Consider the following 27,500-nt stretch of genomic DNA (forward strand, 5'->3'; position numbering starts at 1 on the left):
GTATCGGCCGATAACAAGTACCGATCCGATACCAGTGTTTAATTAATAATCTGTCTTACTGTGTGGAAGAGGCTGTTATCATTCTGTTATGTGTAAGGAGACATCAGGCTGGACTTAAACATTGTTTTCCTAACTCTGTAAAACAAAATATAACTATATAATAATAATTTAAATGTATTGAATTATTATTTATTATTAAAGTAATAAGTCATACACCAGCAACTTGGTAAAATATCTTTAAAATTAACAAGAACTACAACAGATAGTAATAAATATATATATACTGAGGTGTAAACCGTAAGTAAGCAGATGAAACCAGTGCAGTAGAATATACTGTATGTGTACAGAACCAATCTATCTTTGTTTCCAGACTTTTTTTCAGACTTTTTTTACAGATTTTTTTTTGGAAAGTTTTCACACTTTTTGTTTTTCAGACTTTTTTCAAACTTTTTTTCAGATTTTTTTCTTTCAGATTTTTTTCCAGACTTTTTTTTGGACATTTTTCAAACTTCTTTTTAAGTATAGTATAATTATGGCAGAAGAATAAACTGTAAAGTGACAACCATGTATCAATATGGTGTAAAGTACAATTAAGTACTAAGTAATTGTACTTTACTGCAGTAATTCTTTACTTCTACTTCGCTACATCTCAGAGGGGAATATTGTACTTTTTACTCCACTACATTTATTTCCTTTAGTTGCTTTAGAAATTTAGATTATTAATACAAAATATAATAAATTATGATGTGTTATTATAGATTAAACTACTCAGCAGTATATCAAATAGTTAAAATGAGCTCCACCTTTACCGTGTGCTGAGCTGCAAATGAATCTCCAGGTTCTCAGCTTTCAGATGATGTACACCACATCTATGTGATATCTGAGATCTGAGTTCTTCTTCCACCACCTGCAGTTAACAGTCGCTTCACCTCGACCAGCTTTAACGTGTTTGCTTTAGTCCCGTTGACTAGATGCAGTTGTGCAGTATTTGACCTGCCGTCTGTCTGCCTGTGTGTCTCTGCAGGTTTGACAGCGAGTTGACTCAGGCTCTGGAGGCGGCCGACAACGAGAGAGAGCAGAAGGACAAAACGGTTCAGGAGAACACAGCTCTGGGGGCTGAGATCTACTCTCTGCGCCGCAGCCTGCAGGTGGGTTTCTACTCATCACACCACGGAGGACAGCTCGTAGTGACTCAGCTTCTGGGTTACCAGTTCGGTTTGACGAGTCACGAGCGTAACGCAGCGAGCAGCACGTTAGTGTTGATGACATCGTGACAGCATGAGTCGCTCTCTGTGTTGGAGGATAACATCAGCAAACAGTTTGCACACAAAGAGAGACGCTGATGGTGGAATAATGAGCTTTAAGGTAAAGTGTCAGCGTGCATCGTTCATCACGTTAACCTGGAACAGAGCACATCATCTATAATTACAGATGTCACACATGATTCATGGAGCGGCCTCACGCCAGTAAAACCATGCAAATCACATCGTAGAGTGATGAGTCAGAGGCGGTATGTTTCACTGTAAATATTCACGACCTGCTAAAAGGGTTATGTCTTAATATCCGTCATGAGACACAGAAGAGATGCGACCCAGGAACTCCAACCCAGAGAGTCATCTTCTGCTCCTTCTATTGTTTATGTTGTTACTATTTAAACATGCAGTGATAAAACGGAATGGTTATTTATAGACAATAATAAGATTTAGGAAAGAGTAAATCATGAAGATGAAACAAACTAAATAAAGTGCCGGGAAAAGAAACATAAAAACGGAAACATGCAGTCAAAGACGAAACAGAATAAAGCTAAATAATTAATAATGTTAGTTAGCCCTTTTGATGACGTTGTTTTTAAATTAAATCTCAAAGATGTGAGGAAGTAGATTCCTTTAAATTTGATTTCAGGCTGTTCCCGAAACTTTATTTTCCATCTTATGTTAGGGCTGTCAATCGATTCAAAATGATCCTTAAAGGGAGATTAGTCCAGTATTTAATCCTCTTATCAACATGGGAGTGGACAGATATGCTGCTTTATGTAAATGTATGTATATATTTATTATTGGAAATCAATTAACAACACAAAACAATGACAGATATTGATCCAGAAACCCTCACAGGTACTGCATTTAGCATAAAACAATATGCTCCAATCATAACATGGCAAACTGCAGCCCAACAGGCAACAACAGCTGTCAGTGTGTCAGTGTGCTGACTTGACTATGACTTGCCCCAAACTGCATGTGATTATCATAAAGTGGGCATGTCTGGTAAGTATCTGTATTTTGACATTTTTTTTGACATTATTCAGACTTTTTGTTTTTCAGACATTTTTCAGAATTTTTTTTCAGACTTTTTCAAACTTTTTTTTCAGACTTTTTCAAACTTTTTTTTCAGACTTTTTGGGATTTTTTGGGATTTTTTTTCAGACTTTTTTTTAAAACTTTTTTTTCAGATTTTTTTTCAAACTTTTTTTTTGGACATTATTCACACTTTTTTTTCAGACTTTTTTCGGATTTGTTTTCAGACTTTTTTTTCACACTTTTTTCCCACCTTTTTTTTGGACATTTTTGGACATTATTCAAATTTTTTTTTTTCAGACATTTTCCAGACTTTTTTTTCACACTTTTTCAAACTTTTTTTTTAGACTTTTTTTTGGATTTTTTTCAAACTTTTTTTTCAGACTTTTCCAAACTGTTTTTCAGATTTTTTTTCAAACTTGTTTTTGGACATTTTTCAAACTTCTTTTTTTGGGACATTATTCACGCTTTTTGTTTTTCAGACATTTTTCAGACTTTTTTCAGAATTTTTTTTTGGAAAGTTTTTGGACGTTTGTTTGGATACAGTCAAATATCTGAGGGTCAGAGGTCAAGGGACCCCTTTGAAAATGGTCATGCCAGTTTTTCTAAAAATCACATTAATGCGTTAAAGAAATTAGTGGTGTTTAAACAAATTTGCCTTAATGCATTATTATCGCGTTAACTCTGACAGCCCTACTCCTTACGCGTAACAGAATGATCCCAGTTACTGATATCAGATCGGTACTCTGTATCAGCCGATACCCAAAGCCCATATCGCTATCGGTATCAGGCCTGAAAAAGCGGTCCATTAAGTCATGCATGGTTTGTATAAGATGATTTTTGTAACAAAAGACAGTCGAGGTTTAGTAGAAGATAAAAGTGTCTGTTTCCTCTCTCAGAAACTCAGCTGTTTCTTGTTTTGGTGTTAGTGCTCTGACACGCTTCAGTTTCATCTCCCAGGTGGTCAAACCTGCCAAAGTATCCTTGAGCGAGATGAGTCTGTTTAACCCGCCTCGGCTCCAGACACGCTGCCGTAACCAGAGGACAAACGCTGAGCATCAACAGCATGTTTTCATATCAGCAGTAATATATATATATATATACTGTATGTGTGTGTGGGTGTGTTTGTGTGTGCAGGAGAGCCAGTCGGAGGCGGGCCGTCTGCAGAAGCAGAAGGACGAGTTGTGCGCTCAGATCCGTGACCTCAGCCTGCCCGTCGATCTGGCCTCCGATTCGCTGCCCGACCTCAAGAAGCAGCTTCGCCTCCTGGAGGGTCAGGCCAGCGAGAGAGCGCACGAGATCAGCACGCTCAGCAGCCAAATACAGCAGCAGCAACAGGTGCTTTAACAACCACACACATGTTGACAGATGTTGAGTCAGTGATGTCACTCTCAGCTCACATCTCTCCTCTCTCCTCTCCTCTCTCCTCTCCTCCCTCCTCTCTCCTCCTCTCTCCTCTCTCCTCTCCTCTCTCCTCTCTCCTTCCTCCTCTCTCCTTTCCTCTCTCCTTCCTCCTCTCTCCTCTCTCCTCTCCCCTCTCCTCTCACCTCTCTCCTCTCTCCTCTCTCCTCTGTCCTCTCTCATCTCTCCTCTCTCCTCTCCTCCCTCCTCTCTCCTCTTCTCTCCTCTCTCCTCTCCTCTCTCCTCTCTCCTCTTCTCTCCTCTCTCCTCTCCTCTCTCCTCTCTCCTCTCTCCTTCCTCCTCTCTCCTCTCCTCTCTCCTCTCACCTCTCTCCTCTCTCCTCCTCTCTCCTCTCTCCTGTCTCCTCTCTCCTCTCCTTTCTCCTCTCTCCTCTCTCCTCTCTCCTCTCTCCTCCTCTCTCCTCTCTCCTCTCTCCTCTCTCCTCTCCTTTCTCCTCTCTCCTCTCTCCTCTCTCCTCCTCTCTCCTCTCTCCTCTCTCCTCTCTCCTCTCTTCTCTCTCCTCTCTCCTCTCCTCCCTCCTCTCTTCTCTCTCCTCCGACAGATCCACATGCGCTTTGAGATGGAGATGGAGAGGATGAAGCAGATGCACCAGAAGGAGTTGGAGGATAAAGAGGAGGAGTTAGAGGACGTCCACAAGTCCTCCCAGAGACGGGTACGTCAACACAACACAGATAATCACTTCTCCATTCATAGCTGAAGGCCAAACAGAGCAGAACATTTACTCAAGTACAAGTAGGACGTACTTTACTGCAGTATTCTCTTCTCATGACACGTTCTACTTCTACTCCACTACATTTATCTGACAGCTTTACAAATTCACATTTTTGCACACAAAAGGATTCTTCTATTAATCGATTGGTCATTATTATATAGGCTTTTTTATTAAGGCTTTTAAAAGCACCCTTAAAAAACTGGAGGAGAAGAGCTTCACAGGAGATCAGTGACGAGTCGACGTGAAAACCCTTTAACAGCAAAATATAAAAGTCAGCAATTTCCTGCATAGAATTGGCAAAAAAAGATAAATTTGCTCCTTCGTACACGCCCCTCAGCAACTTCTTTATTTTTGATTTGGTCCGCTTCAATATGTGCACTATGAAACTGAACCAGACTAAATAGAAAACAAATTAAAAGTCAGTTTCACTCTGATTCAAACGAGCCAAACAGACTTCTGAAAGCGTCCTGAGGATGTCTTTGGTGGAGGACAGCCCGACCTGGAACATCCCCCGATCATTCTGCATCTTTAGTCGTGACGGTATCAAACCGTTCTCCTGTTCAGGATGAATTGTCCTCCAGCAGCTGAACCGAGGAGCCTGAGTTGTGTAAGAGAGCAGCATTGTGTTGTTTGTGTACAGATGGCTCCTTGTTGAGCGTCCTTCGTCGGCTGAAAGAAGGAAACTGATTCTTTTCACTAAATTATTATTTTTTTTTTCATGTTATGCAACCAGACAGCAGTTACATCACTTCTCTGCTCAAACGTTCCTCCAGGTTTCCTCAACAAACTCATCAAACTCACACAGAAAGACACAGTGGTGGACAGTAACTAAAGTAAAGAAAAGAGAAAAGTAAATAAATAAAATAATAATAATATCTTTCTATATATATCATAAATATATAAAATAATAATAATTTAAATATATATATTAATAAAATGAATTAATTATAATAAAATAAAGGGATAAAGGAAATGGAAAATTGATAAATATGATAGGAAAAGAAAAAAGTAAGTAAATAAAATAATATATATATATATATATATATATATCATAAATATAAAATTATAATAATTTAAATATATTTATATTAATACAATTAATTAATTATAGTAAAATAAAGTGATAAAGGAAATAGAAAATTGATAAATATGATAGAAAAAAGAGAAAAGTAAATAAATTAAATAATAATAATATCTTTATGTATATATCTCAAGCCGGGTAGCTTGCGAATTTCACCAAAGGATCAATAACGTTTCATCTTTATCCATCATAATTATCATTATATCATAATGTATTTGTTGATTATATTTTGTATTATTAATCTGAATCTGCCAGATCGATGTAGTGGATAAAAAAATACAATATTTGCCTCTGAGATGTAGTATAAAGTATCAGAACTTGGGTACATGCACCACCGCTGTGTCCTCTAGATTGTCTCCCCTCCGGCGGGTTTAAACCACCGATCGGTCTGATTTATTCAGCAGCAGATCGTCGGGAGGCCTCACTTTATTTTTTTATGCATCTTCCACAGATGATGATGTTTTTATGCTTATCATTATGCAACCTGCTGCAGGGAACATCTCCTGTCAGGGACAATAAAAGCTCATTCCAACTGCTCGTCCATCAATCCCTCTTGTGTGTGTGTGTGTGTGTGTGTGTGTGTGTGTGTGTGTGTGTGTGTGTGTGTGTGTGTGTGCGCGCGCGTGTGTGTGCGTGTGTGTGTGTGTGTGTGTGTGTGTGTGTGTGTGTGTGTGTGTGTGTGTGTGTGCGTGTGCGTGTGCGCGTGTGCATGTGTGTGTGTGTGTGTGTGTGTGTAGCTGAGGCAGTTGGAGATGCAGTTGGAGCAGGAGTACGAGGAGAAACAGATGGTGATTCATGAGAAGCACGACTTGGAGGGACTCATAGCGACTCTGTGTGACCAGGTACTGCATCACTCCTCCTGCAGGAGGTTCAGCCCTGCAGGCTCTCCAGCCAGCTCTCTCTCTCTCTCTCTCCTCTCTCTCTCTCTCTCTCTCCTCTCTCTCTCTCTCTCTCCTCTCTCCTCTCTCCTCCTCTCCTCTCTCTCTCTCCTCCCCTCTCCTCCTCTCTCCTCTCCTCTCTCCTCTATCCTCTCCTCTCTCTTCTCTCCTCTCTCCTCTCTCCTCTCTCCTCTCTCTCCTCTCCTCTCTCTCCTCTCCTCTCTCCTCCTTCCTCTCTCCTCTCTCCTCCCTCCTCTCTCATCCCTCCTCCCTCCTCCCTCCTCTCTCCTCTCTCCTCTCTCCTCTCTCCTCTCCTCTCTCCTCTCCTCTCTCCTATCTCCTCCCTCCTCTCTCCTCTCTCCTCCCTCCTCTCTCCTCCTCTCTCCTCTCTCCTCTCACCCCTCTCCTCTCTCCCTCCTCCCTCGTCCCTCCTCTCTCCTCTCTCCTCTCTCCTATCTCCTCTCTCCTCTCTCCTCTCTCCTCCCTCCTCTCTCCTCTCTCCTCTCTCCTCTCTCCTCTCACCTCTGTCCCTCCCCCCCTCCTCTCTCCTCCCTCCTCCCTCCTCTCTCCTCCCTCCTCTCTCCTCTCTCCTCTCTCCTTGCTCCCGTGCTGCTACTCCTGTCTGTTTCTCTATCGACTGAAGGTAACACACTGACTGTGGACTTCTTCAAATCCAAACTGTCCCTTTAACCTGAGGTGTGTGGTCCTGCAGGTCGGTCACAGAGACTTCGACGTGGAGAAGAAGCTGAGGAGAGACCTGAAGAGGACTCACGCCCTGCTGGCCGACGCCCAGCTGCTCCTCTCCACCGTCGACAACCCGGGCCAGAACCTGCCCAACGGCAGCAGGGAGCAGATAGAGCGCCTGCACTGCCAGGTAGGACTCACCTGTCACCTGACGCCTGACGCCGCCACGCTGGCACCTCCTCAATCAGTCTGAGATACATTACATACATTACATACATCTCTCTCTCTCTCTCTCTCTCTCTCTCTGTGTGTCGCCAATCAGTTCGAGGAGAGCGAAGCGAGGCGGCTGGAGGCCGAGAGCGTTCAGGAGACTCTCTCTCAGGAGCTGGAGAACGCTCAGATCGAGCTGGAAAATATCTGCAAACAGAAGAGTGTGGTGAGTGAGCAGTGAGGAGACGGGTTAAACGGCTGAATCGATGAGCGGAGGACAGGAGGACAGGAGGACAGGAGGACAGGAGGCTCGCTGACTGGTCAGACCTTCAGTTATGGGGAGCTGTGTTCCACCTTTTCTGTTACTCTCTGAAACCAACCATCCTGACGTTCACACGCTGTGATTGGTCAGCTGGTTTCACTCCTGACACAATTCCTTCTGTCATTTTTCACGTGAACATCTGAGTGCAACACTATGAACGTCCTCCAGGAGAGAAAATGTGCACCGTTATCATCATATTCAAACGGCAGCCTGGATGATGAAATTGGTGTCAATGCCGTCTAACAGAGGAATTAGAAATGTGGCCTTAATATCACACGTAGATTCTGATACTGATAGAAACCTGAGATGATGCTGTTTTTATCTTTATGTTTTAAAGGAGAGGAGCCGTTGAATGCAGAACATTTAATAAGCTGCATATGTGCACAAATACAGGCACTCAGAAAATACAAAGGTTTACGCTGACGTGTCTCCAGAATCAGAGAAAAGACTGACGTCATAACATAAAACTGTGAATCCAAAACAATAGATGCTTGCGTTATTATTTATGAACATGTGTAAATGACTTCTTTCTATCGCTCTGTGTGTGTGTGTGTGTGTGTGTGTGTGTGCAGGTGGATGAGCAGCTGTCTCTGCTGCAGCATGAGAAGGTGGACCTGCTGAAGAGGCTGGAGGAGGACCAGGAAGACCTCAACGAGCTGATGAAGAAGCACAAAGCGCTCATCGCTCAGGTACTCGTCTTTCTACCTCCATCAGTCACTTTAGTTTATCCTGAAGTCAAACGTCTGTGACGCTCCTCTTCTGCTTTAGTCCTCCAGTGATATCTCTCAGATCAGAGAGCTGCAAGCTGAGCTGGAGGAGGTGAAGAAACAGAGACACTCTCTGCAGGAAGAGGTGAGCTCAGGTTTTATATGATGCTTGTAATGATGGATCATTTAACCTCCTTGTTACAGGAGCTTCAGGTGGAGCACTGATTTCACATTCACTGATTCATTCATATTGCTTCTCCCTCCTCTCCCTCCTCCCTCCTCTCTCTCATGATGCAGCTCCAGCAGCGCGTGTCCAGGGTGCAGTTCCTGGAGGCGTCCACCGTGGGGCGTAGCATCGTCAGCAAACAGGAAGCACGAGTGTGTGACCTGGAGAATAAGCTGGAGTTTCAGAGAGGTCAAGTCAAGAGGTTTGAGGTGAGACCACATTCTCAATGTCAACACATGATTATTATTATTATTAATAAACATGTTATTGAAATGTTGACCCGCTTCCTGTGATGTGATGTGCAGGTGCTGGTGCTGCGTTTAAGGGACAGCGTGGTCCGTCTGGGTGAGGAGCTGGAGCAGAGCGCCCAGGCCGAGGCCCGGGAGAGAGAGAACGCCCGCTACTACCAGCAGCGCCTGCAGGACATGAGGATGGAGATGGAGGAGCTGGTCCAGAGGGAGCAGGACAGCAGCCGCAGACGCATGGAGCTGGTAACGCTCACACTCACACTGCTGCTGCAGTCAGTCTCATATCGGACCACAGATAACAGACAGCAGATGGTGGAGATAACTGCTGCTGTTATCACCGCCGAGCTCCATCCGGTCTCATGTACACACACACACACACACACACACATCACTGTCCATGTGTCTCCCAAACATCAACTTTCAGAAGTTAATAAAAACAGGTCAACAATGCATTTTTTCTAGAGGCTGTCAATCGATTAGAATATTTAATTAATCTCACATTTTTTATCTGTTCTAAATTAACTTTAAAGGAGATTTTGTCAAGTATTTAATCCCCTTATCAACATGGGAGTGGACAAATATGCTGCTTTATGCAAATGTATGTATATATTTATCAATTAACAACACAAAACAATGACAGATATTGATCCAGAAACCCTCACAGGTACTGCATTTAGCATAAAACAATATGCTCCAATCATAACATGTCAAACTGCAGCCCAACAGGCAACAACAGCTGTCAGTGTGTCAGTGTGCTGACTTGACTATGACTTGCCCCAAACTGCATGTGATGATCATAAAGTGGGCATGTCTGTAAAGGGGAGACTCGTGGGTACCCATAGAACCCATTTACATTCACTGATCTGGAGGTCAGAGGTCAAGGGACCAGCTAATATGACATGGTTGGTGCCGATGGACTCTTTAGGTTTTATAGTTTAATTTTTCAGACTTTTTTCTTTACATTTTTTGGACTTTTCTTCCGCCTTTTATGGATTTGTTTTGTGAATTTTTCGGACATTTTTCTGTAATTTTTCAGATATCTTTTGGACATTTTTCAGACTTTTATTCTGCCTTTCTTTGACTTTTTTGGTGACATTTTTTGGTAATTTTTTCAGATTTTTCTTCTGCTTCTGCATTTTTCTGTAATATTTTGGCCCTGTTTAGCTAGTTTGGAGCGTTATTTACAAGCTAGTATGACATGGTTGTTACCAATGGATTCATCAGGTTTTCTAGTTTAATATGATACCAGTAGCAGGTCTCCGAGTGTTAAAGGATGTTTGTTGACATGGCGGCGCTCACCTTCAACGGAGTTTAGTGTGAGTTTGGAGCGTTATTTAACCTCCTTCCTGACAAGCTAGTATGACATGATTGGTACCGATGGATTCATCAGATTCTCTTTGCATTTGGACTTTTCTTACGCATTTCTTGGATTTTTTTTTTTAATTTTTCAGACATTTTTCCGACTTTTCTTCTGCCTTTCTTTGACTTTTTTGTAATTTTTTGGGGAAATTTTTTCGGTAATTTTTCAGATTTTTCTACCAGTATCTTAACCTTAACTTAAAAACTGAGCCGCTACGACCTAAAACATGCAATTTGCGTTAAAGAACTTAGTGGCATTAAAACTTCAATATAAACCCATTTACTCTGACAGCCCTCGTTTATAAATACGCAGCATTCATGACCTCTAACTGACCCAAAGGATACCTACAGTAAGGTGACATTATTTTAAATGTAATCAGCATATTGACCCATCAGATCAATAACAGGAACATTATTTAGTTTAAAGGTGTGTATCATCTCGGTGAGGTTCTGGATGATCTATTTAGTAACCAGATCCTGTCGAACATCCGGCTAAACTCTGGTAATTAAAAGCAGCTCTGAGAAGGCCTCCGACACATAAAGAGTGTTTATGTGCTGACAGTCTGAGAAGTGAGCAGGAAGCCTCGTCTCCGTCCTGCTGTCAGCGCCGCCGTGATGATCAAACTCGCGCGGTAATGAAAGTGATGTTTTCTAATGTTCCAGATAATACACCAGCTGTTGTTTTGAGAACAGCGAGCGGCGAAGCGGCTGCTTTGGAAGTGGGGCGTGCTTTCAATCATAGCCTGGAGGAAGTGTTTCTCGCCAGGGCTTTTTAAGTACCAGCTTTAAAAACGCTGTCTCACAGCTTGGATGTGAGTAACGCCTGTCGGGGTTTATATTTAGCACTCAGTGGTGCCCAGGTAGAGCGCCGGTGATCCGTCTGCAGGTAGAGCGCCGGTGATCCGTCTGCAGGTAGAGCGCCGGTGATCCGTCTGCAGGTAGAGCGCTGGTGATCCGTCTGCAGGTAGCACGGACGCCAAAGTAAAGTGTCTCTACGACTAGCTCCATTTCTTTGAGTCTCGTGGAGGTTTTCATCTGCTGTTGTTGTTTTGATTTATTCAAATGTGACAAAAGTGTGACATGTAGTCACTTTGGGTCTGTTTGTAGTCGTTTTGAGTCTCTTTGTGGTTGCTTTGGGTCTGTTTGTAGTTGATTTGTGTCTCTGTGTAGTCGTTTTGAGTCTCTTTGTAGTCGCTTTGGGTCTGTTTGTAGTTGATTTGTGTCTCTGTGTAGTCGTTTTGAGTCTCTTTGTGGTTGCTTTTGGTCTGTTTGTAGTTGATTTGTGTCTCTTTGTAGTCACTTACGGTCTGTTTGTAGTCGCTTTGAGTCTCTTTCTAGTTGCTTTGAGTCTCTTTGTAGTTTGTAGTTGCTTTGAGTCTCTTTGTAGTTGATTTGTGCCTCTTTGTAGTCGTTTGAGTCTCTTTGTAGTTGATTTGTGCCTCTTTGTAGTTGCTTTGGGTCTGTTTGTAGTTGATTTGTGCCTCTTTGTAGTCGCTTTGAGTCTCTTTGTAGTTGATTTGTGCCTCTTTGTAGTTGCTTTGAATCTATTTGTAGTTTCTTTGAGTCTCTTTGTAGTTGATTTGTGCCTCTTTGTAGTTGCTTTGAGTCTTTTTGTAGTCGCTTTGAGTCTCTTTGTAGTTGATTTGTGTCTCTTTCTAGTCACTTAAGGTCTGTTTGTAGTTGCTTTGAGTCTCTTTCTAGTTGCTTTGAGTCTCTGTAGTTGATTTGTGTCTCTTTGTAGTTTGTAGTCACTTTGGGTTTGTTTATAGTCGCTTTGAGTCTCTTTGTAGTTGATTTGTGCTAGAGGCGGGGGGGCCTCTGACACTTTGTCCCCGGTAGACCCGTCCAGTAATCCATCCATGGGTCGCCATGTTCCCTGATCTCAGCATCATACTTTCTAGTCTCAGCCAGTCTCAGTCTAAAGAAACATCCATTAAAGAAAAGGTGAAGTTAAACCTCTTTCTTCTTCTATGAATCCGTTCTAGTCACATGAAGACGTCATGAATCCAGAGAGATATTAAATATTTCACCAGCTAAACTCAGACTTACTTCTCTTCTTCTGGTTCTTGTTCTCACTCACAGCAGATTTCTTGGTGACCTCTGAGCAGAAGAGAAGGAGCTCCAATAATTATTCAGTTATTAGCACAAAGCAAGCAACACACACACACACACACACACACACGCACACACACACACACACAAGGATGCCCTTTAACAACCTACCACACACACACACACTGAATAGACATATTCATACACACTCCTCCTCCTCCTCCTCCTCCTCCTCCTCCTCCTCCTCCACCACCGTTCTTAACGTCATCTCTACCTCATCCTGCTTTCTCTCTCTGACTGTGATTAATCCTCATTGTCTCTTCAAGGTTATGAACACACACACACACACACACATTCATACATGGTTATGTGTCTCTATGACAACCGCTGCACCCACACCCCGTCTCCTCAACGCCAACAAAGCCAATAACTTTGAAAGCCTGGAAGCTCGTGTGTGTGTGTGTGTGTGTGTGCGTGTGTGTGTGTGTGTGTGTGTGTGTGTGACAGGATGCTAGAGAGACAGTAGAAGTAGACGAGATGAATTAATAAATCACTTTATTCCCCCCCGATGTCAGCGTCCGTATGTAACCGTTTTTCTTTCTAAGTAGCGTCAGCAGCAGCAGAGGCTGCAGAGGCTGCAGAGGTCGTAGGACTGTGTGTGAGAGAGGACATGCCATTGGACATTCAGTGTTTGACTGATGAGCTAATATAGACTAGAATGAAGGTAATTGCTGTGGCGGATTGGACCTTCGGGGTCTTTACAGGTTGTCACAAAACAAAACACACACAGCTGGACCCGTTGAAGGTGAGCGCCGCCATGTCAATAAACATACTTTAACCCTCGGAGACCTGCGGAAACTGAAAACCATGAAACTAGAAAACCTAAGAGATCCATTGGCTAAATAATGCTCAAAAAAAAAACTGTCATGTCCATTTTCAAAGGGGTCCCTTGACTTCTCACCTCCAGATATGTGAATGTGTCAGGGGTTTTGTCTGAGAAAATGTCCAAAAACCTTCCAAAAAAAGTCAGAAAATTGTCCCCAAAAAATTATCAAAATGTCTGAGAATAAAACTTCAAAGGGGTCCATTGACCTCTAACCTCCAGATGTGTGATTGTAAATGGGTTCTATGGGTACCCACGAGTCTCCCCTTTACAGACATGCCAACTTTATGATAATAACATGCAGTTTTTTTTGCATGCAGTATAAATGTGTTATTGTCTCCTATTCTCAAATGGTGTGTCTGAAAAAAATTGTAATTAAAAAAGGCCAAAAAATTTAAGAAAAATATCCAAAAAGTGTCACGCAAAAAACTGTCCGAAAGAAGTCAGAAAAATGTCTAGGAAATTGTGGATGTAATTTTTCCAACCATGTCTCAAATGTCCAAAAAAAAGGCACAAGAAAGGCACAAGAAAAATCCAATATATGTCCGAAAAAATGTCTGAAAAAAAGTCTGAAAAAAAAGTCTGAAAAAAAAGATCAGAAAAATGGCTGAAAAAAAAGTCTGAACAAAAAGTCTGAACAAATTTCCGAAAAAAAAGTCTGAAAAAATGTCCGAAAAAAAAGTCCAAAAAAAGTCTGAAAAAAAAGTCTGAAAAAAAAATCTGAAAAAAAAGTCTGAAAAAATGTCCAAGTAAAAAGTCTGAAAAAAAGTCTGAAAAAAAGGTCTGAAAAAATGTCCGAAAAAAAAGTCTGAGCAAAAAGTCTGAAAATTGTCCGAAAAAAAAGTCTGAAAAAAAAGATCAGAAAAATGTCTGAAAAAAAAAGTCTGAACAAAAAGTCTGAACAAATTTCCGAAAAAAAAGTCTGAAAAAAAGTCTGAAAAAAAAGTACGAAAAAAGTCTGAAAAAAAGTCTGAAAAAATGTCCGAAAAAAAAGTCTGAGCAAAAAGTCTGAAAAAAAAGTCTGAAAAAATGTCCGAAAAAAAAGTCTGAAAAAAATCTGAAAAAATGTCCGAAAAAAAAGTCTGAAAAAAAAGTCTGAAAAAAATCTGAAAAAAGTCTGAAAAAAAAGATCAGAAAAATGGCTGAAAAAAAAGTCTGAACAAAAAGTCTGAACAAATTTCCGAAAAAAAAGTCTGAAAAAATTTCCGAAAAAAAGGTCTGAAAAAAAAGTCTGAAAAAAATCTGAAAAAAGTCTGAAAAAAAAGTCTGAAAAAAAAGATCAGGAAAATGGCTGAAAAAAAAGTTTGAAAAAATGTCCGAAAAAAAAGATCAGAAAAATGCTGAAAAAAAAGTCTGAGCAAAAAGTCTGAAAAAAAAATCTGAAAAAAAAGTCTGAAAAAATTTCCGAGAAAAAAGTCTGAAAAAAAGTCTGAAAAAAAGGTCTGAAAAAATGTCCGAAAAAAAAGTCTGAGCAAAAAGTCTGAAAAATGTCCGAAAAAAAAGTCTGAAAAAAAAGATCTGAAAAAAGCCTGAAAAAAAAGTCTGAAAAAAAAGATCTGAAAAAAAATGTCTGAAAAAAGATCTGAAAAAAAATGTCCGAAAAAAAAGTCTGAAAAAAAAATCTGAAAAAAAAGTCTGAAAAAAAAGTCTGAAAAAATTTCCTAGAAGAAAGTCTGAAAAAAGGTCTGAAAAAATGTCCGAAAAAAAAGTCTGAGCAAAAAGTCTGAAAAATGGCCGAAAAAAAAGTCTGAAAAAAAAGATCTGAAAAAAGTCTGAAAAAAAAGTCTGAAAAAAAAGATCTGAAAAAAATGTCCGAAAAAAATGTCTGAAAAAAAAGTCTGAAAAAAAAGTCTAAAAAAAAGTCTGAAAAAAAAGTCTGAAAAAAAAGATCAGAAAAATGTCTGAAAAAAAGTCTGAACAAAAAGTCTGAAAAATGGCTGAAAAAAAAGTCTGAACAAAAAGTCTGAAAAAAAAGTCTGAACAAAAAGTCTGAACAAATTTCCAAAAAAAAAGTCTGAAAAAATGTCCGAAAAAAAAGTCTGAAAAAAAAAATCTGAAAAAAAAGTCTGAAAAAATTTCCGAGAAAAAAGTCTGAAAAAAAGTCTGAAAAAAAGGTCTGAAAAAATGTCCGAAAAAAAAGTCTGAGCAAAAAGTCTGAAAAATGTCCGAAAAAAAAGTCTGAACAAAAAGTCTGAACAAATTTCCAAAAAAAAAGTCTGAAAAAATGTCCGAAAAAAAAAGTCTGAAAAAAAGTCTGAAAAAAATCTGAAAAAAGTCTGAAAAAAAAGTCTGAAAAAAAAATCTGAAAAAAAAGTCTGAAAAAATTTCCGAGAAGAAAGTCTGAAAAAAAGTCTGAAAAAAAGGTCTGAAAAAATGTCCGAAAAAAAAGTCTGAGCAAAAAGTCTGAAAAATGTCCGAAAAAAAAGTCTGAAAAAAAAGATCAGAAAAATGTCTGAAAAAAAGTCTGAACAAAAAGTCTGAAAAATGGCTGAAAAAAAAGTCTGAACAAAAAGTCTGAACAAATTTCCGAAAAAAAAGTCTGAAAAAATGTCCGAAAAAAAAGTCTGAAAAAAAAATCTGAAAAAAAAGTCTGAAAAAATTTCCGAGAAAAAAGTCTGAAAAAAAGTCTGAAAAAAAAGGTCTGAAAAAATGTCCGAAAAAAAAGTCTGAGCAAAAAGTCTGAAAAATGTCCGAAAAAAAAGTCTGAAAAAAAAGATCTGAAAAAAGTCTGAAAAAAAGTCTGAAAAAAAAGTCTGAAAAAAAGTCTGAAAAAAAAGATCTGAAAAAAAATGTCCGAAAAAAAGTCTGAAAAAAAAGTCTGAAAAATGTCTGAAAAAAAAGTCTGAACAAAAAGTCTGAAAAAATGTCCGAAAAAAAGTCTGAAAAACAAGATCTGAGAAATGTCTGAAAAAAAGTCTGAAAAAAAAGATCTGACAAAAGTCTGAAAAAAGAGTCTGAAAAAAAGTCTGAAAAATGTCTGAAAAAAAAGTCTGAAAAAATGTCCAAAAGAAGGTTGAAGAAAAGTCCGACGTGTTCGAAAAAGTGTCAAAAATGTTAAATTTAACTGTGTAACAAATGGTATCAACCCAAAAACTGCTGCAACAACTTATGAGACATAATAAAGCATGAGGATGACCATCATATATTTCTAATATAATGTTCTAAACAGCTCTGAGCTGCATCTCAGATTAATCTCCAGGTTCTCAGCTTTCAGATGATGTACACCACTTCTATGTGACATCTACTGTTGACCTGCTATCTCCCCTAAAGACCCCCTGGACCTCCTTAAAGAAGACTCAAACGTCTCTGTTGTGGGTCTCAGAGGGTTAATCTCATGTTTGCGTTGCAGGAGATGCAGGTGGAGGAGCTCAACGCCGTCAGACAGACGCTACAGGCCGACCTGGAGACGTCCATCCGCCGCATCGTGGATCTGCAGGCCGCCCTGGAGGAGGTGGAGTCGAGCGACGAGAGCGACTCTGAGAGGTGAGTGGCTTATCACTGCCGTCCTCCTCCGTCCTTAAACCATCACGTCTGTACGTGTAAACTCAACCTGTCACCACTCTGCCTTTCACTCCAGCGCTCAAACTGCTGTGGAGTCCTTGACTCGAAAGAAAGACCTGTAAGAGCCTCACGAATGTGTGTGTGTGACCTGAACATCCCATCAGGCCTTGGAGTGGCATCATTAAACGTTGAATTACATATGGAAGAGAACTTGACCTCTTAAAGGATCATCCTGACCTATTACAACTAGTTTTGGCCGTCATTATCTATCAGTTATGATAAAACTGAACTCACCTAAAGGAAATTATGAGATCTGAGAACACGACGATAAAACAAAGTCAGATTATCTAAACCATCGTCTCCAAACCTTCTTCTTGTCAGACGTATCCCTCAACCAGATGAACTCAACAGCACCTGCCACCTTCCAAATGCGTCCATTTGAATATAATATTTGGATATTATTTAACTGTTAACGATTGAAAGAGGATAATTTGTTCATATATTGGAATTGTCACCAGTCGTATTTCCATTAGGTATAGATTAAAATAGTTAATCATGATTAATCGCACATTTTTTATCTCTTCAAAATGTACCTTAAAGGGAGATTTAGTCAAGTATTTAATACTCTTATCAACATGGGAGTGGACAAATATACTGCTTTATGCATTTATGCTTTGTGCTTTATTCATGTATTTACTTTTATTAGTATTTAAAATGTATTAATATTTATTTATTTATTTTTGTATTTATTTGTATTTATTTTTGCATTTATTCTTTATTTATCATTTATTTATTTTTAAATGTATGTATTTATGCATTTATTTATTTATTTATGTCTGCACAATTTTCCCTTTGTATTTCACCCCTTATTTATTTTTTTAGATGGGTGCAAGTACATTTAATATTAAAATATAAATGTAGCCATTAATTAATTAATTGATAAAATGTGACATAAATAATAATAATAATAATAATAATAATAAATAATCTGTTTTAATTTGTGTCTTTATTTATTTATCTTTGTATTAGTTCCCTTATTTATTATGTATTAATATTTAAATTTATTTATTTATTTTTGCATTTATTTTGTATTTATTTATATTCGCATTTATTCTTTATTTATCTTGCATTTATTTTTTAAATGTATGTATTTATTTATTTATTTATTTATTTATTTATTTATGCATAATCTCCCCTTTGCATTTCACCCCTAATTTATTTTTTAGATGGGCGCAAGTACATTCACTACTTCAACAACACAGTGGGTGTGAAAATAACAACGGCGTCGGTCTGAAACTAGCAATGACCTTAATGCTGCGCTTTGCCCCGGGTGTAAGAGAGGGCCCATTGTGTTCACAGATTTTAACAATTCACTTTGTGAGTACAGTTTTATTGTTACTGAAGGAAAAGTGAAGGAACGGCGGCCAAAACTACAAAAATAATCCTTTAAGGTGACTCAAGTGAAAATGGCTGCGTGCATGGCTACTAACAGACCGTGAGCCTCCGCTGCACCACATCGTCATCTTTAAACATTATGTTTTTACTGGAGCTTCAGTATTTACATTGTTCCTACTTTCCACAAGCATAAGGACCAGTTAAAAATGTATGTCGTACAAGTTTTACGTGTCTTTATGCTGATGTAATAACGAACCTGACATGACATGGACGGAAATCAATGGTATTTACTTGTCTGATGGTAGCATAACAGAGTCTTTTTTATTCTACCTCTGGGTGATAATATCGTCTGCACAGCGACTTTAAGATGCTCAATCTTCTTCCAGATATTCAGCATATTATGGGACAGATCTAGATGTATAAATCTTTATAGCTGTAGCTTTTAACCTGCATTTGATGCAAGAGGATGAAAAAAAGACAAACTTGATGCTTCAACTGTGATTCACTGTCTTTGACAGATGATGAGGGTTTCAGCTCGAACTGTAATCCTCCCCTGACTCGCAGTGGAATCATCATGTGTTGAGCTGCAGTCTGTAATGTGCTTGCATGCAAAGTTATGCAGCTAATAGTATATATATATATATATATGTATATTTATATTGTCTGTGATAAAGTGTGATGTTGCTCTGCAGTGACTCGGTGTCCAGTGTGGGCTCCATCGGGACGGAGGATGTAGGAGAGGGGATCCGTCATTGGTTAGGGGTTCCCAGAGGAGGATCCCGCGGCGGCGGCGGCTCGCCGTACGGCAGCAGTACCATCAGCAGCCAGGGAGGGCGCCAGTCTCTCGCTGACACCATGAGCACCTACAGCTTCCGGTAATTAACCTTCACTCACAGATGTTTGTAGAGCTGCAACAACCAGCAACTATTTAGATAACTGATTCAGTGTTTTGGTCATTTTTCAATCAAACATGCCAAACTTTCTCTGCTGATTTGAATATCTTAAAGATTAGGACTGTTGGTCGGACACAATAAGCTACTTGAAGACATCACCGGGCTCTGTGAAATTGTGAATGTCATTTTCCAACCATGTCTCAAATGTCCAAAAAAGGCAAAAGAAAGGCACAATAAAAATCCGATATATATGTCCGAAAAAAAGTCTGAAAAATGTCAAAAAGGCAGAGAAATGTCTTTAAAAAAAATCTGAAAAAATGTCCGAAGACAGGCAGAAAAAAGGTCTGACATATGTCCGAAAAAAAGTCTGAAGAAAGGCTTAAGGAAAGGCAAAGGAAATGCAGAGGAAAAGTCTGATATATGTCCGAGAAAAATGTCTGTAAAATGATGGGGAAAGAGTCTGAAAAATAAACGAAAAGTCTAAAAAAAAGGCAAAAAAAAATGTCCAAAGAGCGGCAAAAGAAAGCTGAACAAAAGTCTGGTGTATGTCCAGAAAAATGCCTGAAAAAAAGACAAAAACAATGTCAGAAAAAAGTCAGAAAAATGTCTGAAGAAAGGCCAAAGGAAAGATAAAGGAAATGCAGAGGAAAAGTCCGACATATGTCCAAGACAAATATCCGAAAAATGTTGGGAAAAAAGTCAGAAAAATATCTGAAAAGTGTCAAAAAAAGGCAAAATAAGGCCGAAGAAAGAGCAGAACAAAAGTCTGACATGTGTCCAAAAAAAATCCCCAAAATGTCCAAAAAAGGTGTAAGAAAGGCAAATGAAAAGTCCGACATATGTCCGAAAATTGTCAAAAAAATGTCTAAAGAATTACCAATAAAGGCAAAAATGTGGCAGAAAAAAAGTCCGACATGAAACAAAAATGTCTGAAACGTTGCGTTCCCAAACAACTAAACTACATTCTCAATTACGTTTGGAGGAAAATGCATTTTCTCCCGGATTACGGTGCCAGCTCTAAACAGCTCTAAACAGTTTGAAACAGTTTGAAACAGTTTTAAAGAGTTTTAAAGACGTGGTGAAAGAAAACACAACGAACTCCTCGGTACTTGGTTTCGGGTTAGTTTAGGGTACTTGTTTTAGTAAAAGACGTGTTAAGTGTTAAAAGTGAGCGTCTCTGTTCTGCCTCTGTAGGTCTTGTGTGGATCCTGATGACGAGGGTTCTGAGGCGGGAGCCGGAGGTACCAGAGGTCCCAGTCGGGCCCCGTCCTCCTCGGCGCTGTCTGAACTGCTGGACGGACTCCGTAAACGCAGAGCCGGCGGCGACGCGGGAGAAGGAGCCGGCAGCGCCATCTCCCTGCCGGTGTATCAAACGACGGCGGCGTCGACTCTCAGACGGAGAGCCTCGGCGCTGTCTCTCGGTCCAGGTGACCTCCAGGAGCCCCGGCCCGGCCCCAGCATCCTCAAACCGCCCTCCCCGCTCCTGCCTCGTGCCGCCAGCGCTCGCTCCATCGGTGACGCTCCGACGTCTGCCGTCTCAACATCTGGAGCCAAACTCTCTCGCTTCAACTCCAGCGACTCCCTCTCTTCGGTCCCCTCGCTGCCACGCCTCTCCTCCTTGGCGTCGTCCCTCGCCGTTCGCCATCAGCCTCCGTCCCTGTCCATCCCGGAGGAGGACCCAGACCAACCCCTGCGCTCCCGGACGACCCCCGTGCAGCGCTCCCCTCAGGCACTGAGGAGGTGCATGCTGGGAAGTCTGGCTTCAGAGGATGGAGGTGAAGGATCTCTGGGTTCAGAACCCATGGTCTTCCAGAACCGCCGCCTGATCGAGGACCGCGACGACGCGGCCTCCGACATCCTGCCCGCCATCCGGAGAGCTCAGTCCGCCAGCAGCCTGGCGGGCTCGGTCCGAGGAGGCAGGAGGGCGCTGAGCGTCCACTTCGGAGAGCTGCCGCCTTCCACGCGCAGCAGGAAGGGCTCTGAGACGGAGTCGTCCAGCTCCGGGGGATCGGGAGGAAGTTCCCAGGGAGGAAGTTCTCAGGGGGCGGGGCCTCGACGGCGGTTTGACAGGCCGCAGGGAGAAAGACTGGAGGCGGAGGGCAGCGAGGGAGGAGACGTGGCTTCAGTCATGAAGAGATACCTGAAGAAGGAGGTCGACTGAAGCACATCAGGTGAGCTCTCAGGTACAGAAACACCCCGAGACACATTTGGTGAGGAAAACTGTCATGTCCATTTTCAAAGTTGTCCCTTGACCTCTGACCTCCAGATCAGTGAATGTAAATGGGTTCTATGGGTACCCACGAGTCTCCCCTTTACAGACATGCCCACTTTATGATCATCACATGCAGTTTGGGGCAAGTCATAGTCAAGTATTCTTTACGTTAGCGGTGCAGATCTCTGGATGGCTGTGTCAGGCAGTCCACCACTTTGGTCCCAACTTAAATATCTCAACAACTACTGGACGGATCGCTCTGTAATTCTGTTCAGACGTTCATGTTCCCCAGAGGATGAATCCTAATAACTTTGGTGATCCTCTGACTTTTCCTCCAGCGCCACCATGACGTTGACTTTTGCAGTTTTTTAGTGAAATATCTCAACAAATGTTCGATGGATTTCCATGAAACGTCTTCCCCTCAGAATGATCTTTCTTCATGTCTCATCATCAGAATCATCATCACGTTAATGAGTCCAGCTCTGGTTTATAACCTGCAGAACTAATTCCCATCAGCCTCGGCTCTACTTTGACTTTAGTGCTTATTAGCAGATGTTGAATGTGATTGAAACCGCCGAGAAAAACTACAAGAAGCCGTCGTTAATTTCATTTAATGGTTCTGAAGGCTGTAAAACAAACAGAGAAGTTGTTCTCTCTGCTGAGGGAAGAGAAATATCTCTCAACTCTCTCAACTCATCATCTGCCGTGATGTTTAATATAACGACAGGCCCGGACCTGTACGCTATCGCTCTGTTTCCCAGCATCCTCTCTGTTCTGTTCTGACCCTCTTGTCTCTGTCTCTTTGTGTCCACATCCAGCTGTGAGCTTCACGGGAGCTGCAGTCGAGCCCGAACCAAACACTTCACAAGTCCACACGGATGGTCCTTTTTTTGACTAAAGTCACCTGAAAATACACCAAACTGTATTTTCACATGAGCACTGTTTGTATACCAATAAAAAGAATTCAATTCACTTTGTGCTTTGTGAATTTATTCCATGCATTTCTCATATTTGATCATCAGATGGCAGGTTAATAAATGAATTCTGTCCTATGTAACTTAAATGTAATTCGTTCCATGGTTTGAATCTTCTCCGTCGTTTCTTCTGTGCAGGATCAGTTGCATGCTCTGACGTCATCCTGATGAAGTTAAGGTAAGCTGTGTGTCTGTGTGTGTCTGAAGGTTAAAGTGTCATTGGATGTGTTTCCTGTGTTCTTCAGCTCCATCTGTTGCTCTGCATGAGGCGAGCCAGAGTTCAGGGAGGGGTAACGTTTACTGCAGCTGAGTGGAGCAGATGTACGTCTGAAGGGAAACGGGCCAAAACCAGATCCCACTGAGATCTCTCTACTGCTTTCTACCGGACTCTGAGCTCTGATCTGGTTCCACGTTATTCTCTCAAATATACATGAAGCGTTCCCTTTAAAAGTGGAAATCCTTCAGAGTTCAATCCGCGTTCATTTAGGATTTCTATTTGTTTTATTTTCTTTTCCTACGTTTTCCTACGAAGGTCCAGCAACATAAGACGCAAAATAAACTTCCAGACAAAAGCAGGTTCTCATTTCTAGAATCTAGATTCAAAGAGACATGCTTTTGGTATTTTTGCGTCTCTTTTTAGTAGTTTTGCGTCTCTTTTAAATGGTTTTGCGTCTCATTTTGGTAGTTTTGCATCTCTTAGGTAGTTTTGCATCTCCTTTTGGTAGTTTTGTGTCTCTGTCTCTCTTTAGTATGGAAGTTACGTGTCAGATAAATCAACGTTGATTTCTGGTTTCATACGGGACACTAATAGCGGTCTCCTGGGTGAAGGTCCGGTGTCTTTTCAGCCACCCATCCACCCCGACGTTACTCAAACACACATGTGGTGTCGCAGTACTGTAGACGTAAATCTGCTGTTCTATTAGCTCTCAGAGACACAGGAGTGATTTTGAAACACATTAAACTCACTCCGACTCTACCTAATGAATTCTTAAGGTGACATTTATGATAAGAGTCTTGAACCAGGATTATTAGTTTATAAGAATATCTGATGGATTATAGGCTTATAATATGATGGATTTATGTTATCTGAAGATGTGATGGAGATTCCACACATCAGTGTTGAACTCACAGCACTCACACACAGCAGCTTAAACTATCTGTGATTGTTTAATCAATGTAATGATCACAGCACAATAAACCAGCTCAGTGAGCGGCTACAGGACTTCTGTGATTGATTTACTCCTTCAGAAATCATCAATGTGGGTTTTACAAAGATAGAAGGACGAGCTGAGTGATTCTGTTCAGGGTAAAAAGAGGAAGAAAGAGAGGAAAGGAAAGAACCTGCAGTAACGAAGGTATCCTGTAGCATCGGTTCAAAACCCTTATTCATCAGTCTGCAGCGTTTCCATCCACTGCAGCAGCTGTTTCTCTGCTTTAGTCCTCCTCTGTGAAGGTGACAGGCATTTAGAAAGTACAGCTCTTCTCTTCAAATCATTTCACACTGTCTGTTTTCATCATCGTCCAATCGCCTGTCAAACTTTCCATTCTAGCAAAGCACAAACAGTTAACAGTCATAACGGTGGCGGATTTACCAGCAATGGACAACACAATGGATCCTCGAAGAAGTAGTCCTGAGCAGGTTCTCATTTCTAGATTCTACATTCAAAAAGACGTGCTTTTGGTCGTTTTGCATCTCCTTTTGGTAGTTTTGGGCCTCAACTTGGTACTTGTGTGTCTCTGTGGTTGTTTTGCATCTCTTTTTGGTAGTTTTGCATCTCTGCAGTAGTTTTGCATCTCTTTTTGGTAGTTTTGGGCCTCAATTTGGTACTTCTGTGTCTCTGTGGTAGTTTTGCATCTTCTTTTGGTAGTTTTGCTTCTCTTTTTGGTAGTTTTGCATCTCTGTAGTAGTTTTGCGTCTCTTATTGGTAGTTTTGTGTCTCTTATTTGTAGTTTTGCTTCTGTTGTTGGTAGTTTTGCATCTCTGTAGAAGTTTTGCGTCTCATTTTGGTAGTATTGCGTCTCTTTTTGGTAGTTTTGCTTCTGTTGGTAGTTTTGCATCTCTGTAGTAGTTTTGTGTCTCTTTTTGGTAGTTTTTACATCTTCATGGACGTTTTTGGAATCTATGTTGAAATTTTGCGTCTGTTTGTGGTAGTTTTGCGTCTCTTTTTTGTAGTTTTATGTCTCTCTTTGGTAATTTTTTCTTTTTGGTCGTTTTGTGTCTCATTTTGGTAGTTTTGCATCTATTTTTGGTAGTTTTGGGTCTCATTTTAGTAGTTTTACAGCTATTTTTGGTAGTTTTGGGTCTCATTTTGGCAGTTTTGCATCTCTTTTTGGTAGTTTGGGTCTCTTTTTGGTAGTTTTACAGCTATTTTTGGTAGTTTTGGGTCTCATTTTGGTAGTTTTGCGTCTCTTTTTGGTAGTTTTGGGTCTCATTTTGGTAGTTTTTCGTCTCTTTTTGGTAGTTTTGGGTCTCATTTTGGTAGTTTTTCGTCTCTGTATTGTTTTTACACTTTGTTTTTTACTTTACGGATTAAACAAATGAAATAAAACCTGTTAATTAGTGAGCTTTGGAGGTGTTGATAGATGGGTTTTGTAACCATTTGATAGAGCCAGGCTAGCTGGTATCCCCTGTTTCCAGTCTCTGTGCTAAGCTAAGCTAATATACGTGATAATAAACTGACCTCTACATGTAAAGTCAGTGGAGTTCCTGTGTCGACCTGCAAGAAGCTTTTCAAAGAGTACGTTTTCTATTTGCTTGCTAATGTAACTTTTAGGATTTGCTGCTCAAAGTGAAACTGTGAATGCCGGTACTGTAAGTGTTTATGTAACACTATTGATCTATTTACTGGCAAAGGAACTGCTTCAGTAACTTCATCAATACAGCTTTTACAACAGTAACACAGGTGATCTAGATCAACCTCCAGGCTGTGAAATCCAATGACTCTGCAGTGTGTGTGTGTGTGTGTGTGTGTGTGTGTGTGTGTGTGTGTGTGTGCGTGCGTGCGTGCGTGCGTGCGTGCGTGCGTGCGTGCGTGCGTGCGTGCGTGCGTGTGTGAGGGAGAGACTATTTTCCTGTTTTCCTTTTATTGCTTTTACAACAAAGAATTAGGTCTCTCGTGGAGGCTGTTGTTACTTTATCATTTGAGGATGCTTTCTTCATTATCCTAATGGCTTTATAAAGTCTGCAACAGCAAGTCAACGTTTTTAAAATGATCTTAAAGTTGTTGTATAATGTATAATGATTTTGCACATATTTTTACAGTTTTTAAAACAGTTCCTCTTAGAAACTAGACTAACATCTAGAGCATTCAGAGGATGGATGGATCAAACTAGAGACCTAGAGCATTCAGAGGATGGATGGATCAAACTAGAGACCTAGAGCATTCAGAGGATGGATGGATCAAACTAGAGACCTAGAGCATTCAGAGGATGGATGGATCAAACTAGAGACCTAGAGCATTCAGAGGATGGATGGATCAGACTAGAGACCTAGAGCATTCAGAGGATGGATGGATCAGACTAGAGACCTAGAGCATTCAGAGGATGGATGGATCAGACTAGAGACCTAGAGCATTCAGAGGATGGATGGATCAGACTAGAGACCTAGAGCATTCAGAGGATGGATGGATCAGACTAGAGACCTAGAGCATTCAGAGGATGGATGGATCAGACTAGAGACCTAGAGCATTCAGAGGATGGATGGATCAGACTAGAGACCTAGAGCATTCAGAGGATGGATTCTCAGGTTCTCAGCTTTCAGATGATGTACACCACTTCTATGTGTCTTCTACTGTTGACCTGCTATCTCCTCCTAAAGACCCTCTGGACCCCTCTAAAAACGAGGTCGGAATGGGAAGGAGTTTGTACAGTTTATGGAGCGTACAGGATTTCTATGTGACAGTGATGGATGATACGTACATGTTAAAGTAGAGCATTGACAAACTGGTCATGCATTGTCTTTACTTTAACGCTGACATGTATGTGTGTCAGTTTGTGAGCGTGTGTGTGATCTGTATTCCTTCCAGATCTGAGCGGCGAGCGAAGCAGCCAGCTCTCATTAGGAGCCGCAGAACAGCTGCACATTAGGTATGCCACATCAGTAGGAGACCTTCCTCTGTGATTACATCTCACACATTCTCACTGCTGCATACACACCGAGCACAAATTATGTATATCCAGCCTGATTGTCCTCACTTGTAATTGCGGTATGATTTACAGTAATCGCCCCGCGTCACAGAGCTGGTGTTTCTGAAGCTTCTAAGATCGACTCTCCTGTGATTTGAGCGTGCCGCCGGCGGTTAACGACTTCAGATAAATCCCGTTTATGAGCCCCGAGTCCCGTTGATGAAATGGATGAGGGAAGGCAAATAAAATTAAAAACCAAGTAATTAATAATTGATGCTATGTCTGCTATACGCCGGTCCATAGATCAGCCAGCGTCTGTTTGTGCGAGGCAAACAAACGTTGTTCCGTAGCTCTCTCCGTTGTGTGTTATCTGACTGCTGCAGGCCGCTGGAGCAAAATGTGGCTTGTTAGGGAATCTTAACAATAGAGGAGCTATAGAGGATCTCCACTTTAGCAAATCTGCACCGCCTCAGGGCGTCTTACACTGACAGCAGAACACACACTGCAACAGCCACACTGTGAGTGTGTATGTATGTAGGAGTTTGAGTTTATAGTCCCATTCCCACTGGACAAAAAAAACATTAACACCCACCAACATCTGTTTTTTGTCTTCAGTTGGAAGGTTATAATCTGCATTCATTTCCGGGACAAATGACTCTGCAGAAGTCACCACAGGTATTTATTTTCCGTCGCGATGCTATGTGACGCACGTTGAAGTGAATATATAATAAATATAAGCAACAGGGATTTGGACAATTATTATAATTTATTAACATACAAAACATGCAATTAATATGCGCTCCTCAAAGCCACCAGACTCCATTGACAGAAACAGTAATTTTACCTCACTGATCATTGTAAAACACACTTCACTCAAACTCGACAGAAACAAAATAAAACTCATCAAACTCATAAAAAACGTCTTTGTTAGTCTTTACACTGTTACAACAATCACCAAATCTGGTTTGGTTGAAATAAACTCTTAATTCACAGAGTTAGATATGAAAAGAAACAGCCATTATATGCTCTCCTCAAAGCCACCAGACTCCTTTGACAGAAACAATGATTTTACCTCGCTGATCGTTGTAAAACACACAAAAAAAAGTCTGAAAAAAAAGATCTGAAAAATGTCGGACAAAAAAGTCTGAAAAATGTCTTAAAAAAAAAGTCTGAAAAAAAAGATCTGAAAAAATGTCCGAAAAATGTCTGAAAAAAAAGTCTGAAAAAAAAGATCTGAAAAATGTCGGACCTCAAAGCCACCAGACTCCATTGACAAAAACAGTCATTTTATCTTGCTGATTGTCGTGAAACACACTTCATTC

At 40.8% G+C, this 27,500-nt stretch overlaps 1 protein-coding gene across 6 annotated transcripts in view; it reads left to right on the plus strand.

Moving 5' to 3' along the window:
* The window catches only part of LOC119478747 (unconventional myosin-XVIIIb-like), a 45,305-nt gene extending 23,254 nt beyond the window's left edge, over positions 1–22,051 (plus strand). For 4 of the 6 annotated variants that reach the window (XM_037753696.1, XM_037753692.1, XM_037753694.1 and 1 more), the window contains 15 exons: positions 1,025–1,148; positions 3,432–3,632; positions 4,258–4,368; positions 6,247–6,351; positions 7,100–7,261; positions 7,394–7,507; positions 8,176–8,292; positions 8,372–8,455; positions 8,608–8,745; positions 8,842–9,027; positions 16,428–16,561; positions 16,656–16,697; positions 18,667–18,849; positions 20,062–21,038; positions 21,898–22,051. In XM_037753696.1, the coding sequence (XP_037609624.1) occupies positions 1,025–1,148; positions 3,432–3,632; positions 4,258–4,368; positions 6,247–6,351; positions 7,100–7,261; positions 7,394–7,507; positions 8,176–8,292; positions 8,372–8,455; positions 8,608–8,745; positions 8,842–9,027; positions 16,428–16,561; positions 16,656–16,697; positions 18,667–18,849; positions 20,062–21,028 (2,668 nt within the window). In that variant the 3' untranslated portion in view covers positions 21,029–21,038; positions 21,898–22,051. Of the gene's footprint in view, positions 1–1,024; positions 1,149–3,431; positions 3,633–4,257; positions 4,369–6,246; positions 6,352–7,099; positions 7,262–7,393; positions 7,508–8,175; positions 8,293–8,371; positions 8,456–8,607; positions 8,746–8,841; positions 9,028–16,427; positions 16,562–16,655; positions 16,698–18,666; positions 18,850–20,061; positions 21,051–21,897 lie in introns of all 6 variants that reach the window. The other 2 variants (XM_037753693.1, XM_037753695.1) reach the window with 2 other exon arrangements.
* Positions 22,052–27,500: the final 5,449 nt, after the last annotated feature.

Source organism: Sebastes umbrosus, chromosome 19, assembly GCF_015220745.1.
Source record: "Sebastes umbrosus isolate fSebUmb1 chromosome 19, fSebUmb1.pri, whole genome shotgun sequence".
In the NCBI taxonomy this organism is placed as follows: Eukaryota; Metazoa; Chordata; class Actinopteri; order Perciformes; family Sebastidae; genus Sebastes; species Sebastes umbrosus.